Raw genomic sequence first — 17,250 nt, forward strand, 5'->3', positions numbered from 1 at the left:
AGTCACAGGTTCACATGGGAGTCAGGTGGCTGAGCGGTTAGGGAATCGGGCTAGTAATCTGAAGGTTGCCAGTTCGATTCCCGGCCGTGCAAAATGACGTTGTGTCCTTGGGCAAGGCACTTCACCCTATTTGTCTCTGGGGGTACTGTAAATCGCTCTGGATAAGATAAGAACGTCTGCTAAATGTAAATGTAATCCCATTTTACTTTGTAAAAAAACGCCTGCTCTGCTAAATGACGGCATTATTTATTCATTGTTTTGTCACTTATGGAAATCAAGAATTGAATACGATACTACGTGGGCATCAAATAGACGAGGATTGTATCGTCAACACTTTACCAAAGCAACAACGTCAGTATTTATCTTTTAATGTATTTGGAGCTTCGTCTCTGTCCAATCAGAGGCGAGACACCGGAAGCCAGCCAGCCTGACTGTGAGTGCTTGACACTGTTCTCTACTCACATTATTGCTAGTTCGCTACATGGTAACTTTAAATGGCAACGAATATATAACGTGCAGTTTATACTTTCTACAGACTAACTCGAATTGTATATCTGTCTATATATTATGTAATCGTAGTACGTTGCACTTGACTTGCAGCTAGTGAGACTGTAGATTGCTGGCTAGCTAGCCAGTCTGCTCGCCAGCTTGGTCTGGCTCGTCGGCATTTAAAGTTAGTTAGCTAGCTTTTCATGTGTGAAGCACTGTCCTCGCTAGCCTAGACTACCTTAGCACTGCTTAGCTTGGTGTTGCAGAACTGCTCAGGGAAGCTAACATAGTTAGCAGTTTTGGCTTGGCTAGCCACCCAAGGCAAACACATGAAGTTAGCGAGCCAAGACAGCATGTGGATGTGGAAAGCTCAGTTGTTAAAACATTTGACTGCAGACCAAGAAGTCGCAGGTTCAAATACCCTCTAATACTTAACTTTGGATGAAATAACCTCCTAAATTAATTGTATACATTACAGTTATGTCACAGCCTGATTCAAACCTGCAATGTTTGTTATTTTCCTTCTACACAGGAACACACCCATGTTGTGCAGGAGTGCTGCTTTGAATGCACTACCACTGACCTGCTGTAGGGGCTGCTACAGGAACACCCTCCTCTCTCCCCCTCTCACCTGCTTCTCTCCCCCTCTCACCTCCTCCCTCACTCCCGCTCTGTCATCTTTCCCCTCATCCTCCCTCACAAGCACCAGCAGCTGTAGGACTCCTCTCTCTCCTCCTCACCCCCCTCTCATCTCTCCCCCCTCCATCTCTCGCTCCTTCTCTCAGAACGCTCGTCCGACCGGCCCAATGGAGCTACAGGAGGTTCTGAAGGTTCTGGAGCAGCTAGCTCCCCTGTCATTGGCTGAGTCATGGGACAACGTAGGCCTATTGGTCGAGCCCAGCAAGGCTCGGCCTATCAGAACCATCCTGTTGACCAATGATCTGACAGAGCCTGTTATGGAGGAAGCGGAAGCCATGAAGTGTGACCTCATCGTCTCCTATCACCCTCCGCTGTTTCGGCCAATCAAACGTCTGGTGCAGGGAGATTGGAAGCAGCGATTGGCTGTGCGGGCGGTGGAGGCGGGCATGGCGGTGTTCTCTCCCCACACCTCGTGGGACAGCGTGGACGGAGGAGTGAACGACTGGCTGGTGGGAGGACTGGGTGAGGAGAGACAGGCTGGTGGGAGGACTGGGTGAGGAGAGACAGGCTGGTGGGAAGACTGGGTGAGGAGAGACGGGCTGGTGGGAGGACTGGGTGAGGAGAGACAGGGTGGTGGGAGGACTGGGTGAGGAGAGACAGGCTGGTGGGAGGACTGGGTGAGGAGAGACAGGCTGGTGGGAGGACTGGGTGAGGAGAGACAGGCTGGTGGGAGGACTGGGTGAGGAGAGACAGGCTGGTGGCAGAACTGGGTGAGGAGAGACAGGGTGGTGGCAGGACTGGGTGAGGAGAGACAGGCTGGTGGGAGGACTGGGTGAGGAGAGACAGGCTGGTGGCAGGACTGGGTGAGGAGAGACAGGCTGGTGGGAGGACTGGGTGAGGAGAGACAGGGTGGCCTGGGGCAACACGGTTGCCATGGTGACGTCACCAACCAGCAGTCTCTGCTACTATAGCAGGTGTAGTTGCTTTCATCCAAAGCGACAAACAAATAATGCCTGCAGAAAATCAAGGATCAGAAGTGTTCTAACAATGTTTAGAGTTATGAACAGGTCTGCTTCTAACAATGTTTAGAGTAATGAACCGGTCTGCTTCTCACAATGTTTAGAGTTATGAACCGGTCTGCTTCTAACAATGTTTAGAGTTATGAACCGGTCTGCTTCTAACAATGTTTAGAGTTATGAACCGGTCTGCTTCTAACAATGTTTAGAGTTATGAACCGGTCTGCTTCTAACAATGTTTAGAGTTATGAACCGGTCTGCTTCCTTCTCTGCCTGGTGTCTTCTTCAGGTAGTGGCCAGGTGTCGGTGCTGAGTCAAGCGCTCGCTAGCTCCCCCCAGAGGCACAGACTGGAGTTTGAGGCCAGCAGTGAGGAGGAGCTGAGGGCTCTGATGTCAGAACTGAAGCAGGGAGAGAGAGGAGCTCTCCTACAACACTCAGTCACAAGGTACTTCATCAGACAGGCTGGTGTGTGTGTCTGGTGTGTGTGTGTGTTGTTCATGTACATTGTTCACCTGTGAAGCTTGGAGACTGGGGGATACCGAGTGTGTCTGCGCTGCCCTGACTCCGAGCTGCCCCCTGCTGTTCAGACCCTGCTACGACACCCTGGTCCCAACCAGTCACTCAGCCTCCTGCAAACACAAAAGGTAGAACAGGTCAAATATTTTTGAGACACCTGTCTGTCTCTCTACCCCCCTCCCTCAGACCTCCCCACCTGTCTGTCTCTAACCTCTCTCTGTCTCTCTTACCAGCTTCCTCTTCCGGGCCGTGGCGCCGGGCGACTCTGTGTTTTGGATCAGCCGGTAACCGTAACGACAGCTGTCCAGAAGATGAAGGTCCACCTGGGTCTGAGTCACCTACGTCTGGCGCTTGGAGCACAGAGACACCTGGGTGAGGGGGGGGCACAGAGACACCTGGGTGAGGGGGGGGGCACAGAGACACCTGGGTGAGGGGGGGGGGCACAGACACCTGGGTGAGGGGGGGGGGCACAGAGACACCTGGGTGAGGGGGGGGGGCACAGAGACACCTGGGTGAGGGGGGGGGGGGGATTATGGTTGAATGGGGAGCTATTCATGGTAGCGATGAGTTTGCACTGTTAGTGTGGTGTGTTGTGTGTTTCAGAGTCCATGGTGTCCACTGCAGCAGTGTGTGCTGGGTCTGGAGCATCAGTATTAGATGGAGTCAGAGCAGACCTCTACATCACAGGTACACACACACACACACACACACAGATACATACTCACAGGTACACACCTACTCAACCCTGTCAAACACACACCCTTGATTCTTGTCTGTTGGTCTGTCCGTCCATCTCCTAGGTGAGATGTCCCATCATGAAGTCTTGGATGCGGTCGCCAAGGGAACCTGTGTCATCCTCAGTGACCATAGCAACAGTGAGCGTGGTTTCCTGGCGGTGGTCAAGGAGAGGCTGGCAGTGCGCCTTTCCGACTCGGTTACCGTGGTGACGTCCCGGGCTGACAGAGACCCACTGGAGGTGGTCTGAACCCGCCCGCCTGCTGTTACCATGACTTCAACGGTTGTTGTGAACGGCGATGACGACGCAAGAGATAATTCACTGTGTAGGACTGAGGATTGAAGACGCAGTCTGATACGATGTCTGTCTGTTTGATATGATACATGTGTCTATCTATCTGCTTCTCAATAAAGTTTCCCAAGTACCAACATGCCGAGATGAAAAAGACTGATTGTATGTTAGTATATCAAATGTTATATTATGAGGTTGAATGTGGTAGAACAATCCTGCATCTAGAGTCTAGTAGAGTGCTTCAAACTGATCAATCCAGCACTGACTAGATTACACACACAACACACACACTCTACACTGACCGGACCCCTGCAAGCTAGAGAGCATTTAGCACCTACGTGACAGAGCAGGGGGTTGTGGTAGTAGAGACAGAACAAAACATTCACCCTCCAGCCTCACCCGTCAGCCCCCAGCCTCACTCCTCAGCCCCCAACCTCACTTCTCAGCCCCCAGCCTCACTCCTCAGCCCCCAGCCTCACCCCTCAGCCCCCAGCCTCAGTCACAGCTCATAATGGAGTCTGCTGAACCGAGGCTTCTGCCACACCTGTCAGCCAATAAAAACATTAACAGCTGTCACCCCTAGCCATCGTCATCCCAAATGGATCATCTAGGTAACAACCCTCCCTCCCCCTCCCTCCCCCTCCTCACACCTCCACTTCCCCTCCAGCCCTCTGGATGCCTTTCATCCCTCCCTCTCTCCCTCCCTCTGCAAATGGAGAAAGTAAACAACAACTAGAACAACAGTCTCTCTCTCCCATACTGATGTCATCAGTCTTCTGGGAGGAGGGGTTGTTGTAGAGTTGTTTCATGATGACCATGAGCTTAGTACATGCATGGATATTCTATACACTCAATTATCTATGTAGCACTTTTCATAGGTGATGTTTATTAATACACTGATGTGTTTAGCATCTCTATCATACCTCAATCATATAAAATCGAAATACCTTTCAAAAAACAACCCCCAGCGATGGATTTTCACCTGTACATCATTTGAAGACAACCTGTTTGAAACACTGCACAGTGATATGTAATATAATAGTTAAGATTATACTGTTGCATCATGCCTGATAGCTGAGATGTTACTTTACACTGTGTCACTGTCTGGTAAATACAGACAGGCTATACTGTTATAACTCTGCACTACTGATCCTTAATCTGCTGTACACTATGTGTATGTGGTTTTGGATAAAACCATCTGCTAAATTATTAAAATGTATAATCTTATGTAATGTAAGCACTGTCATAAAGACTAATGCCTAGTTGAGTGTAGTTGAGGGAGTCAGGTGGCTGAGCGGTTAGGGCTAGTAATCTGAAGGTTGCCAGTTCGATTCCCGGCCGTGCAAAATGACGTTGTGTCCTTGTGCAAGGCACTTCACCCTACTTGCCTCGGGGAGAATGTCCCTGTACTTACTGTAAGTCGCTGTGGATAAGAGCGTCTGCTAAATGACTAAATGTAAATGTAGTAGTAGAATACAGAATATCTTGTCAGTGTGTGTTTGTCTGAAGGTTCTAGAAGCATTCTGTAGGGTCTAGAAGCATCCTGAAGGTTCTAGAAACATTCTGTAGGGTCTAGAAGCATCCTGAAGGTTCTATAAGTGTTTGTTTCCTTAGTGACCAAACTGCTGGCCCCAGGGCCAAACTGTGGCGCTGTCCTCCACCTGCAGACGACCTCTGACCCCCTGCTGGGAGACACGCCCCCTCAAACACCCACAGGAGCTGCTAGGCCCCTAGGAACAGGTGTGTGTGGTGTGTGTGTGTAGATGAGAACCCTGCAGGATGGTAGTAATGTTAAGAGGTTTTAGTGTTTTGTCTGAGCGAATGACCAGGAGACAACAGGCCTGAACCTCCTGGTCGTAAACTGCTGAACATGCAGACTGGGATGGAAGGATGATGCTTTCATGAACAGGATGACCGAACCCCCTGAAGTTCTGTCTGCAGAATGTCTGAGGTTCTTAGTCTCTCTAGAACGCACAGATTCTAGAACGTGTATCTGTTCTCTGTACTCTACCAGAACTAGATGATATAATGTCATGTTAACGCAGGATTAAAAGAGATATTCTAATTGGGCCACTCAAATCCTGTGGAACAGTTTGTGTCTATGCAACTAATGAAAATGCTAAACATTGCTCACATACCAGGCAGAGGTGATGAGGGAAAGGGGGAGAGGGGGGGAGAGGGGGAGGGCAGGTTGGGCATGTGGAGAGGTAAATGGAGGGAGTGTGAAAGTTAGGCCATTTGGCCTGAAGTGTGAACACCTATATAACACAGACACACACACACCGACAGGGCATTTGAAGAGAACGAGAGACAAAGAAAGAGAGATAAGAAGAAATCAGAAATAAAGAGGAGAGATATTACCGAGGGATTTGGAGAGACAGGAGTCTTCACTGAGAGACACCAGCAGAACTCCAGGAGGAGTGGAGAGACCTGTGGACAAGAGAGAGAGGAGAGAGGACAGAGGAGAGAGAGAAGCATGTTGAGTGTGGAGATGTACCCCAGCTTGGCCCTGGGAACCCAGAGACACAGAGACTGCTACTACAGAGGTGAGTGTGTGAGTGTGTCTGCATGGCAATACTTTGTCAACATGTGTGTGTGTTAAGAAGGTTGATGTTGGTCTGCTTATGAAAGAGAAGTAGTGGGCTCCTTGTTCTCTGTCTCTCTGCATGTCTCTCTCTCTGTTTCTCTCTCTCTCTGTGTCTCTCTCTCTGTTTCTCTCCCTCTCTGTGTCTCTCTCTCTCTCTGTTTCTCTCTCTCTCTGTGTCTCTCTCTCTCTGTTTCTCTCCCTCTCTGTGTCTCTCTCTCTCTCTGTTTCTCTCCCTCTCTGTCTCTCTCTCCCTCTCTTTTTCCTGGGTTAAACATATCTGTAATCACACTGTTCATGTTGCACAGTCCTGATAAACACAGACTGTTCCTTGACTCTGGCCACCAGAATACTGTTAGAACTGTGTATGGTAACGTTACTAATCGCATTCTCTGACTCCTCCCAGAACGTGAGGCTCCGCCCCACATTCCTCTGTGCCCTGCACCCTGTGACATGGCTGCCAGGGCCCTCGCCCCCAGCTTGCTGACCCCGCCCCCAGTCCCCAGCCAACCAATCAGCATGCCCCAAGACGACATCAAGATGGAGCTGGAAAACACATCGCTATGGAAACAATTCAGCTCGGTCGGCACAGAGATGATCATCACCAAAAAGGGCAGGTGAGTCCGTTCCCAGGGCAACGCTGGCACAACATTTGAACCTTGACCTTCAGACCTAGTTCACACACCCAGGTCAACCCCTCCTGAGTCTGACTACAGTTACAAATCTAGTCCAGCTTCTAATACTGTAACTCTGTTTCTCTGCACATCTAATTCTGCTGTGTTGTTCTCCTCCCCCCTCCCCTCCTCCTCTCACATCACATCACCCCCCTCCCTTCCTCCCCTCCCCCAGACGGATGTTCCCCCAGCTGAGGGTGAAGCTCTCGGGTCTGAACCCCTCCCTGCGCTACATCCTCCTCCTGGACATCGTGCCGCTGGACAGCTCGCGCTATCGTTTCCAGGGCGACAGCTGGCAGGTGGTGGGCGGGGCTGAGGCTCGGCTGCCAGACCGGGTGTTCATCCACCCGGACTCCCCCGCCTCGGGCGCTCACTGGCAGAGCAGGACGGTGTCCTTCCACAACACCAAACTGACCAACAACACGCTGGACACACACGGACACGTGAGTACCACACTGGACACACTGGGGGGGGGGGGTGTGTTCTTATGTGTTTGAATTATTATCTGTTATATATCTTCATCCATCCTCTCTCTTCCCCCTCCCCTCTCCTCCTCTCCCTCCAGATCATCCTCCACTCCCTGCATCGCTACCAGCCTCGGGTCCATGTGGTGGAGGCCAGGGACATGCAGAGCTGGGCCGGGGGGCAGCGCTCCTTCCTGTTTCCCGAGACACACTTCCTCACCGTCACCGCCTACCAGAACCACAAGGTGAGGGTGTGTGTGTTATATGTGTGTGAGCGTGTGTGGGGGGGAGAGAGCTCGCCCTACTCCATCCTAACGCATGTTACTGATGCTCTATCCTCCAATCAGATCACTGCCTGTGTGTTACTTATGCTCTATCCTCCAATCAGATCACTGCCTGTGTGTTACTGATGCTCTATCCTCCAATCAGATCACTGCCTGTGTGTTACTTATGCTCTATCCTCCAATCAGATCACTGCCTGTGTGTTACTTATGCTCTATCCTGCAATCAGATCACTGAGCTGAAGATCAACTCCAACCCTTTTGCCAAAGGATTCAGACAGGATGGCATGAACAACAAGAGGTAATACATACACACACACACCCTCACACACTCTCTCACACTGGTACACACCCCCAGACTGATCCTTACTCTCTCACACTGGTACACACCCCCAGACTGATCCTTACTCTCTCACACTGGTACACACCCCCAAACTGATCCTTACTCTCTCACACTGGTACACCCCCAGACTGATCCTTACTCTCTTCCAGGCAGAGAGACGCGAGGCAGAAACGCAAGCTGAGTCAGGTCAGCAACATGCAGGACGGCGAGTCAGCTGCCTCCCTTTCTCCCTCAGTGAGCTGTGGCCCCTGTGACTCTACCCAGACCCTGGCCTCTCACCCCCCAGAGCTCCAGACCCTGGCCTCTCACCCCCCAGAGCTCCAGACCCTGGCCTCTCACCCCCCAGAGCTCCAGACCCTGGCCTCTCACCCCCCAGAGCTCCAGACCCTGGCCTCTCACCCCCCAGAGCTCCAGACCCTGGCCTCTCACCCCCCAGAGCTCCAGACCCTGGCCTCCCTCCCCCTCCTCCCAAGCCCATCCTGTGGGTTCTCCTCCAATCAGATCTCCTTCCAGGAGACCCCGCTCCCAGACCCGCCCCTCCAATTGGGACACGCCTACGTCTCCTCCCAGATTGCTGACCTCACAGTGGACATGGTCAATGGGCAGCAAGATGCAACAGGAAGTAATCATCAGCCAAGTGACAGCATGATTGACAGGTGCGTGTGAGGGGTCAGAGTGGAAGGTTTCTTCTCTGCAGAGATTTATCTTCTGCTTCTAACATGTTTTCTTTTCACCTAACACAGGTCCGGTAGCATCAGTCTTCCCCCGTACACCCAGACCTACCCAGACACCCAGCATGGTTCCATGTCCTTCTCATCCTCCTCTCTTCCCCAGCCCTCCTCCTCCTATCCCTCCCTCCCTCCCCCTGAACACTCCGGCCCCTCCCTCCCTCACCCCTCCTCCCAAACCACGCCCTCATCCACCTCCGATTATCCCTCTCTACCCAGCTCTGATTATCCCTCCATCCTCTCCTCCTCTCCCTCCCTCCCTCACACCTCCACCACCTCTCCCTTGCTCCACCAGACCAGCTTCACCTACCCTCCCCTCACTCCTCCCTCCTCCACCTCCTCCTCTCCTCAGCCGCTCCTCTCCTCCTCCTCCTATCACTCCCTGTCCCAGCAGGAACTGGTGACCCCTGACACTCCTCCCAACACCTCCTTCCCTCTCCTCCCTCCTCCCCCCTGTCCCTCCCTGCTGACCCCCCCTCCCCACACTCAGCAGGCCGACACAGGACCCCCCCAGATCGCCTTCTCTTTCCCTGACCTCCCCCCCTCCCATCCCAACCAATCCCAACCCCTCCAGATGTCCGCCCCCCTCCCCTCTCTCCCCTTCTCTCTCTCCGGTTCAGCATCTTATCCTTTTCCCTCCTTCCCTTCCTCCATCCCCAACTCCTTCTCCGTCCCAAACCCAATCCAGCTCCCTCCTCCCTCCTCCCTCCCCAACCCACCTTACCAGCCCTCTTCTGCCCCTCACCTCCTTCCTTCCACTTTCACAAACTACTCCCTCCCTCCCTCCGCTCACCCCCTGAACCCAGGTGCCACGCACTCCTCCTCCTACCCCCCCGTAGCCCCCACAGAGATGGGCTCCTTCTCCCAGTTCCCCCCTGGCGCCCACTACCTCCCAGAGATGGTACTGCATCACCCAACCCTGCTGGAGACCTCTCTCTCCTCCTACCCCCCCCCATCCTCCGGCTCCCCCACCCTGTACCCACCCTCCTCCGCCCCCCCTGCCCTATACCCCTCCTTCTCCTCCTACCCTCTGCGCTTGTACCAGGACCCGTGCCCCTCCTACTCTCTTCCTCTTAGGCATGTCTACAGGCAGCCGCAGCTTGGCCACACCCACGCCCAGGGGTCCTACCTGGACATGAGTGGGCGGGCCATGTTCTGAGGGAGGCGGGGCTAAGGACCAGAGACAGGAGCTGTGCTTTTGACTTTTCTTAGCGGCTGCAGCTGCCTTTACGAAGTTGCACGCAGGCTACATACACAATATTCTGCATCTCCGTGTAACCAAGGTTACAGACAGCCAGACAGGTTCGTATCGCCTGCCGTCTTGCCAGCGTTGTCGTCTCTTCCGCTGCACAAAGAATTGTGGGTCCGAGAAGCTATGGAAGGATGAGTCTCGTATGAAAGAAGCAGGACATCCTGGTGTTGCTGACCTGCTGTTTAGACATACTCTGTATAGAGACATGTTATCTGTTTAGACATACTCTGTATAGAGACATGTTATCTGTTTAGACATACTCTGTATAGAGACATGTTATCTGTTTAGACATACTCTGTATAGAGACATGTTATCTGTTTAGACATACTCTGTATAGAGACATGTTATCTCTTTGGACATACTCTGTATAGAGACATGTTATCTCTTTAGACATACTCTGTATAGAGACATGTTAACTGTTTTAACCATACTCTGTATTGATTAAGGGAGGATATTATGGTGATGATGATGAAGTTTTACTAAAATGTATGTTGTAGTGATTTTACATACGAGTAGTAGTTTGTTTTTTTACAAAAAAAATCTACTGCATAAAGTTTTAGATGGAGATCGTTTAAAGGGATATTATGTGTTTACAATACAATTATTAAAATGTGTCGATTTGACAATGTGTTTTTTATATCTTCTATTTTCATTCCCGTTTGATAAATAGTGTTTTTATCTACTCTACCTGTGTGAACAAACTGGTTAATTATCTTATCACACCACAACACTAATGATCAGAGATCATTTCACACACCGTGTCCCCACTTAACCTGCTGAGATGGTCCTTCCTTTCTCTCTCTCTCTCCCTCTCTTTCTCTCCCTTCCTCTCTCTCTTCCTCTCTTTCTCTCCCTTACTATCTCCCTTCCTCTCTCTCTCCCTTCCTCTCTCTGGTCAGTTTTAGGTTTTTGTCAGAACCAGTAATCCTTTTTCTTATTTTTTGACCACTGGGAGCCAAAAGACCCAGCCTTTACCAGACACACAGGTGACACACAGGTGACACACAGGTGACACACAGGTGACACACCTCCGTCTGGCGAGGGATGAGCTGAAGCTTTACAAGCTAAAACAGACTTTTTTTTATTCCTTTATCAATTTCAAATACAACATTTGGGTAAAATTGTAAAAGATTGTAGAAAATCCCTTGGTGTGGAAATCAAGGCCAGACAAAAGTCATTTATGAGTGCATTGCTAAATAATCTATTCCTTGTATTTCTAAAGCTAATGTGACCCCCCCAGACCCCCTCTAAGCCTCGCCCCAGCTCCCCAACCTCACCCCTGACCCAGGCTTCATCCCCTGCCCCCTAGCCTCCAAGCCTCAGCCCCAGTCCCCCTCCCCTCAGCCCCCCCCCCTCAGCCACCCAGCCCCAGCCCTCCCCCTCAGGCCAAGCCTCCCCCCCCTCAGCCCTCCCCCTCAGCCCCTCAGCCCTCCCCCTCAGCCCCTCAGCCCTCCCCTTCAGCCCCCCCCCTCAGCCCCTCAGCCCTCCTCCTCAGCCCTCCCCCTCAGCCCCTCCCCCTCAGCCCTCCCCCTCAGCCCCCCAGCCTCCGGTGCAACTACCCCCTCAGCCCCCCAGCCCCAGCCTCCGGTGCAGCTCCCCCCTCAGCCCCCCAGCCCCAGCCTCCGGTGCAGCTCCCCCCTCAGCCCCCCAACCCCAGCCTCCGGTGCAGCTCCCCCCTCAGCCCCCCAGCCCCAGCCTCCGGTGCAGCTCCCCCCTCAGCCCCCCAGCCCCAGCCTCCGGTGCAGCTCCCCCCTCAGCCCCCCAGCCCCAGCCTCCGGTGCAGCTCCGCCCTCAGCAGGGTCCTCTCCTTGCGGATGCCCTGCAGCACGGTCCTGTTCTCCTGCGCTCGCCGCACCAGGTAGGGCAGCGTGTCGTCCACGGAACCGTACGGAACCGACTTATACACCGAGTACCCTTGCTGGGCTGGTGGGGGGAGGGAGTGGGGGAGGGGAGGAGTAGGTTTGTGGATTCTTAGTTAGTGGTGTGTGTGTGTTGTGGTGTGTGTTGTGGTGTGTGTGTGTTGTGGTGTGTGTGTGTTGTGGTGTTGTGGTGTGTGTGTGTTGGTGTGTGTGTGTGTTGGTGTGTGTGTGTTGTGGTGTGTGTGTTGTGTTGGTGTGTGTAGAGACTCACCCAGGGTCAGAGACACATGGTCACACATCCCCAACAGCTGGCCAAAACACACTGAGCCCCCTTCTCTGTCCACACCCAGCTCTGCCATCCTGCACACCACACACACACACACACACACACACACACACACACACACCACACACACACACACACACACACACACACACAAACACACACACACAGCTGTACTCTGCTCGATATTAAAATACACAACAGGCATACCCAGATTTACTCTGAAGTCAAATTTCACAACACACACACACAACACCCACACCCACAACACACACACACAACACACACACACAACACCCACACCCACAACACACACAGTTGAGTGAGCAGGATCGTACCTTTCGGCGGCGTATCGGACTGACACCTCGTTGTGCGTTGCCACGATGATGCGGTACCGCCAAGGATTCTGAGAGATGAGCTCCAGCATGATGTTCAAGCAGCCGTTGTAACTATGACCACAGAACCATGGCAACGGCAATAACAAGCAGGTACTACGTCTGCAGTCATCTGTTTTAGTTTGTAAGCTAACATAATCTATCTATGAGATTTCCAAGGTTGTAAAGCCTATTGGCTGACCTGTTGTTGGTGTGCTCCCAGGATTGGTGGATGGGGTCTGCACGGGCCTCCTGATTGGCCAACTTCCTCTCTTTGTCCATGTAGGCCCCCCTGACCAGCTTGACCCCCAGAGAGAAGGACTCACGGACGGACAGGTGGATAGCCTCCAGCAGCAGAGACCTGGACTCCTGGGGGGGAGAGGGGGGGGGGAGAGAGAGACAGGGGAGGGAGGAGGAGAGAGGAAGGGAGGGAAGGAGACAGATATACAGAGAAAAGCGGAGAGACAGTAAGAGAGAGAAAGAGACACAGAAAGGTGGGCAAGATAGATGAATGTATGTATATGTAGTTATATATTTTAGTATACTGTCTATGTATGAATGGTATGCATGGTATACATGGTAATTGTTTTATTATTTACTTTACTTGTTGTTTTAAAATGAGGATTGCTGATACCTTGAGGTAACACTGATATGTGTTCCAGACCCAGGCGCCATCTTGGTTAAATTTCTTCATCATCGCCATGGTGACGAGAGAGAGGGCAGGGTTCATGTAGGTGTACTCAGCGTCGACCAGGACTCGTACCCTATTGACACTGGCCTGATGTAAACAAAAAAAAAGAATTTTTGAAAAAGGTTTTACTACACAAAAAAAACAATGTTTTAGAAAAAAAGGTAAAAAAATTAAACGTTGTGACAAAAAAGTTGTGTTGTATGTAAAAAAAAAAGTTTCTAAAGGCTGAAAAACTATTCTTACTACTGCAGCCTCTCACTACTGCAGCCTTTCAGAAAATAATATTTTTTTCTTTCGGAAACAAAAAAACCTTTAAAAAAAGATTTAAAAAATATTTTTCCCAAATGTTTTTTCCCCAAAAGAAGTGCAAGGTTGATTTTTTTGTTTGTTTGTTTTGAAAAATAGTTGATGTCATGTGTGAACTTCACTGCTTGAGCAGTTAACGAGAGCGTACAGGCGCTCGCTCGCAGAACTCTCGGTTGTTGAATTTGTGAGTGAGTAGCTTACTTATATTTTGCGAGGGAAAAGTCAGTATCTGAGCATGTGAAATATTCTATGCGCTTGTGACTTTTGACATAAATCTGACGCCATTAGCGGCTGCTCCGAGGGCTCCGAGTTGAAGATTTGGTGTACTGGCGCTCTTTGATGGACGGAGCAAGCAGCAGAGGTTCTCAAACTTTTTGGGGCCAGGGACCCCTTACAGGGCTGAACATTTCCCAAAGACCCCCCTATAAACATCCATTCAGCGTACCCTTTGTGCTCTTAAATGGAAACAATATGCTTGTTTTATGGGTGCAAATGGTCCTCATCTGTAGATTATTAGATATTGTGTCACTTTTTAATGATACACATTAATTTTACAATTAATTTTACAATGTTATAATTTAAGACAAATTATTTCACGGACCCCCTGGCTATGGTACATTAGCAACTGGTAGATTACGCTTTTATCCCGTCTTTTAAATAAGACACACTGAACGAGCAATGCAAAATGTGCATCTAATCAGGTAGAACATATTTATTTAAAACGTTGAGAAAGAAACGCTCCCCTACTGAGCTACACCCAACCACCTCCTCACCTCTGCCACCGCATTCAGTCTTCGAAGGCCGCAGCGAAAATGTGCGTTCTCCCTCTCCTCCAGACCGGGGAAACTGATTGGCTGTGGGTGACAGGAAGTCAGACAGATGTGAGGTGGTCAGCAGCCTATCAGTACTGGTGTCTCCCCGGGCCCTGCGGCTACCTCTCCCTCCATGGCTCTGATCAGCTGCTGCAGCTCCCAGCCCTGCAGCTCCCAGCCCTGCAGCTGCAGCAGAGAGGTGATCTTCACCTGGGGACAGAGAACAGAGTCTCACCTGGAGCACATGCTAACCCTGGAGCACATGCAGGGGCGGATCTAGAGATTTTCATTCGGGGTGGCAATGGGGTGGCAGAAGGAAGTTGTTGGGTGGCCTCTTGGAGGCGAATCAAAATCCATAGTAGGGGGGTACAGTACTCCCTATGGTAAATGATTAGGCTATAACATTGTAGTGTAAATTAAACAGTAACATTAATATTATTTATTGAAATGTTCTGTAATGTACAAATAATATTTTCCATGGGAAGATTGAGGTTCATGTTGTTTAATTGTAACTTGTTTCACTACATGTTCTTATGGTTCTTCCCTTTGGGCTTTTTTTCACAATGTATGCTTCATGTTTTGGCTACCTGCATGTTCTCGTTGTTATGATCAGTGACCTATGCACTTTTGTAAAGCTCTCTCTTGGAAGTCGCTTTGGATAAAAGCCTCTGCTAAATGCATAAAAAAAAAAAAAAAAAAAGATTGGGGTGGCAGTATTTTTTATTGGGGTGGCAGCTGCCACCCCTTGCCACCCCTTAGATTTGCCACTGAGCACATGCTAATCCTGGAGCATATGCTAATCCTGGAGCACATGCTAATCCTGGAGCACATGCTAACCCTGGAGCACATGCTAAGTGGAATCTTACACAGAGCTCTGGACTGAGCAGAGCCGTGATCTTCAGTTGCATCATGGGATCCGGGCTCCAGGCGTTGCTGTGAGACATGCGGACGCATTCCAACATGGCTGTCAGGTTGTCGTCATACCGCAGCTCCCTGGTGACGGATGTGACAGGGATGTTTGAACACTGAGGTAGAACACTACTAGTATCTGTACAATCATCAGTGTGTGTGTGTGTGTGGGGGGGGGGTTAGCCAATCAAGCTAGATACTGGTCAACGCCTAGCTAGCTAAACTGGAAAACAGGCCAGTAATGACCAGTCTAGCTCACTCCTAACCCAAGCGCAGGTGTGGGTGTGGCCTCTTACCCAGTGCCCTCCCCCAGGTCCTCTTCTATTGGCACAGCCAGCATGGGGCGGAGTCCCAGAGCACTCATCTTCTCCATGGATTGGCTGATCTCGCCCTCCGTCTCTCCAGCCACAAACTGGGCATACACGAAGGGGCGGAGCAACAGAGCAAAGCCTCTTTTACCCAGAATGCTCCGAGCTATGGACATGAGCTGATACAAGGATGGGAGGAATGGAAGGATGGAGGGTGAGATGTAGGAGGGAAAGAAATTGCAAAAGTGTGAGAAGAAAATGGGAGACAAAAGTGAAGTTAGTGAGGGAGTGAAATCAGAAGAGAGAAACAGAAAGGGGGAGATAGAGAGGGGGAGGTAGAGACAGGCAGATGGACAGAGAGAGAAAGAGAGCGAGAGAGAAGGGGACAGAAAAGAGGCATGCAGAAATAGAGATGTAAATGAATGACCCGTGCAGATGACATGACGGCAGCATTGCTGACCTACATACTATATATGCACACACAAACACCAGGCTGGAGCAAGCACTTCACCATCTGCACCCCCTCCTACCTCACATCTCACACACTCTCATCTCCACATCACACTCTCATCTCTCTACATCACTCTCTCCTAAATAAATCCCATTCTGATTCTGATTCCTCACCTTCCCACAGTTGTTGACCAGCAGGGTACTGGAGCAGAGCCTGAACACTCCCAGTGCCCTGGCAAGCTCCGCCAGGCTCTTCACCCTGAAGGCCCCAGGGTCCTCAAAGGTCAAGAGGTCAGGGAGGGGTGCACCCCGAGGCTGAGCCGGCAGGGGGGCGGGGGGCAGTCCCTCCTCGGCCACGCCCCGGGGCGCCGCAGTACCCAGCAGCCTTGGCGACAGGAAGTGATGTAACGACGGTCGGAGGAGATGTGACCTGATCATACTTCCTGACGGATCAAGCTGGGTTGACCTGCGGCTCTGGTAGTGTTTGTGCACCCAAATATGCTAAGTGTGTGTACTTCTAGATGATGTACTGTGTGTGTGTAGTGTGTGTTCCTAATTCCAAACCCCCTTGGCAGAGAAGCAGGGTGAACTGGCGTGGGCTGGTTTGTACGTTGCGTGGACTGTGTGACGTGTGTTAAATATAGCAGCTACATACAGCGCACACACACTGAGCTACATACAGCAGATTTAGTTTCCAGAAAGTCTTGTGAGAGGAGTGCAGAACAGGAGAACTTCCTCGGGCTGGAAGACAGGAACGTAGAACAGAGAACGTGTAGAACCGTACGCACCACAACAAATACAAGTTTTAGAACTTTGAACTAGATAAATAAGAAAACCTGAACATGTTTCTGGTTATCTAGATAGCCAGACTTGATTTGTAATGTTTTCATTTAGCAGACGCTTTTAAAAGGACCAAGGTGAGGATTTGAACCTGGAACATCTTGATCTGCAGTGAAATTCTGTAGTGTACGCAAACCATATGTGTTTGATATGTGCAAAAAATTACTAAATGTATATGCGTTGCCAAATTTAGCATATTACATTGAACTAAAATCAAGCACATCTAAACTTTAACAGGTAAAAATATGTGTCGAGGGGGTTCTTACCGAGTGCAACCAGACCTGACCTCCAGAATGAGGGATGAAGGTTTCTCAGACCTGACCTCCAGAATGACAGATGAAAGTTTCTCAGACCTGACTGGCTCCAGAATGACAGATGAAGGTTTCTCAGGCTGTTTTTGAGTG

The 17,250-nt window shown here is 50.7% G+C and overlaps 3 protein-coding genes across 7 annotated transcripts; 2 read left to right on the top strand and 1 right to left on the bottom strand.

Annotated features, from left to right (window-relative positions):
• The first annotated feature begins 396 nt into the window (after nucleotides 1–396).
• nif3l1 (NIF3 NGG1 interacting factor 3-like 1 (S. cerevisiae)) lies at nucleotides 397–3,830 on the top strand. Of its 4 annotated transcripts, none has more exons than XM_067244092.1 (7): nucleotides 397–433; nucleotides 1,022–1,650; nucleotides 2,434–2,590; nucleotides 2,666–2,789; nucleotides 2,895–3,033; nucleotides 3,265–3,348; nucleotides 3,462–3,830. In XM_067244092.1, the coding sequence occupies exons 2-7, from the start codon at nucleotides 1,032–1,034 to the stop codon at nucleotides 3,644–3,646; spliced, it is 1,308 nt and encodes a 435-aa protein (XP_067100193.1). In that variant the 5' UTR covers nucleotides 397–433; nucleotides 1,022–1,031; the 3' UTR covers nucleotides 3,647–3,830. The 4 variants fall into 4 exon arrangements, with proteins under 4 accessions (XP_067100193.1, XP_067100196.1, XP_067100194.1 ...); XM_067244095.1 differs by having other exon boundaries at nucleotides 417–433; nucleotides 1,275–1,650; XM_067244093.1 differs by lacking the exon at nucleotides 397–433 and adding an exon at nucleotides 457–484.
• Nucleotides 3,831–6,164: 2,334 nt separating this feature from the next.
• Nucleotides 6,165–9,921, top strand: tbx6 (T-box transcription factor 6). The gene is made up of 8 exons (XM_067244145.1): nucleotides 6,165–6,234; nucleotides 6,679–6,889; nucleotides 7,122–7,389; nucleotides 7,512–7,655; nucleotides 7,922–7,992; nucleotides 8,184–8,334; nucleotides 8,479–8,690; nucleotides 8,778–9,921. The coding sequence occupies exons 1-8, from the start codon at nucleotides 6,165–6,167 to the stop codon at nucleotides 9,919–9,921; spliced, it is 2,271 nt and encodes a 756-aa protein (XP_067100246.1).
• A 1,846-nt stretch (nucleotides 9,922–11,767) lies between these two features.
• Nucleotides 11,768–16,490, bottom strand: prodh2 (proline dehydrogenase 2). 2 transcript variants are annotated; one of them, XM_067244090.1, is made up of 10 exons: nucleotides 16,181–16,490; nucleotides 15,545–15,735; nucleotides 15,206–15,332; nucleotides 14,463–14,549; nucleotides 14,301–14,381; nucleotides 13,165–13,308; nucleotides 12,733–12,899; nucleotides 12,495–12,605; nucleotides 12,145–12,233; nucleotides 11,768–11,937 (listed from the first exon to the last, which is right to left on the bottom strand). In XM_067244090.1, exons 1-10 carry the CDS (start codon nucleotides 16,442–16,444, stop codon nucleotides 11,768–11,770), a joined length of 1,431 nt encoding a protein of 476 aa, XP_067100191.1. In that variant the 5' UTR covers nucleotides 16,445–16,490. The 2 variants fall into 2 exon arrangements, with proteins under 2 accessions (XP_067100191.1, XP_067100192.1); XM_067244091.1 differs by lacking the exon at nucleotides 12,145–12,233 and having other exon boundaries at nucleotides 11,789–11,937.
• Between the last annotated feature and the right edge of the window lie 760 nt (nucleotides 16,491–17,250).

The sequence above is a fragment of the Osmerus mordax genome, chromosome 10 (assembly GCF_038355195.1).
Source record: "Osmerus mordax isolate fOsmMor3 chromosome 10, fOsmMor3.pri, whole genome shotgun sequence".
Classification (NCBI taxonomy): Eukaryota; Metazoa; Chordata; class Actinopteri; order Osmeriformes; family Osmeridae; genus Osmerus; species Osmerus mordax.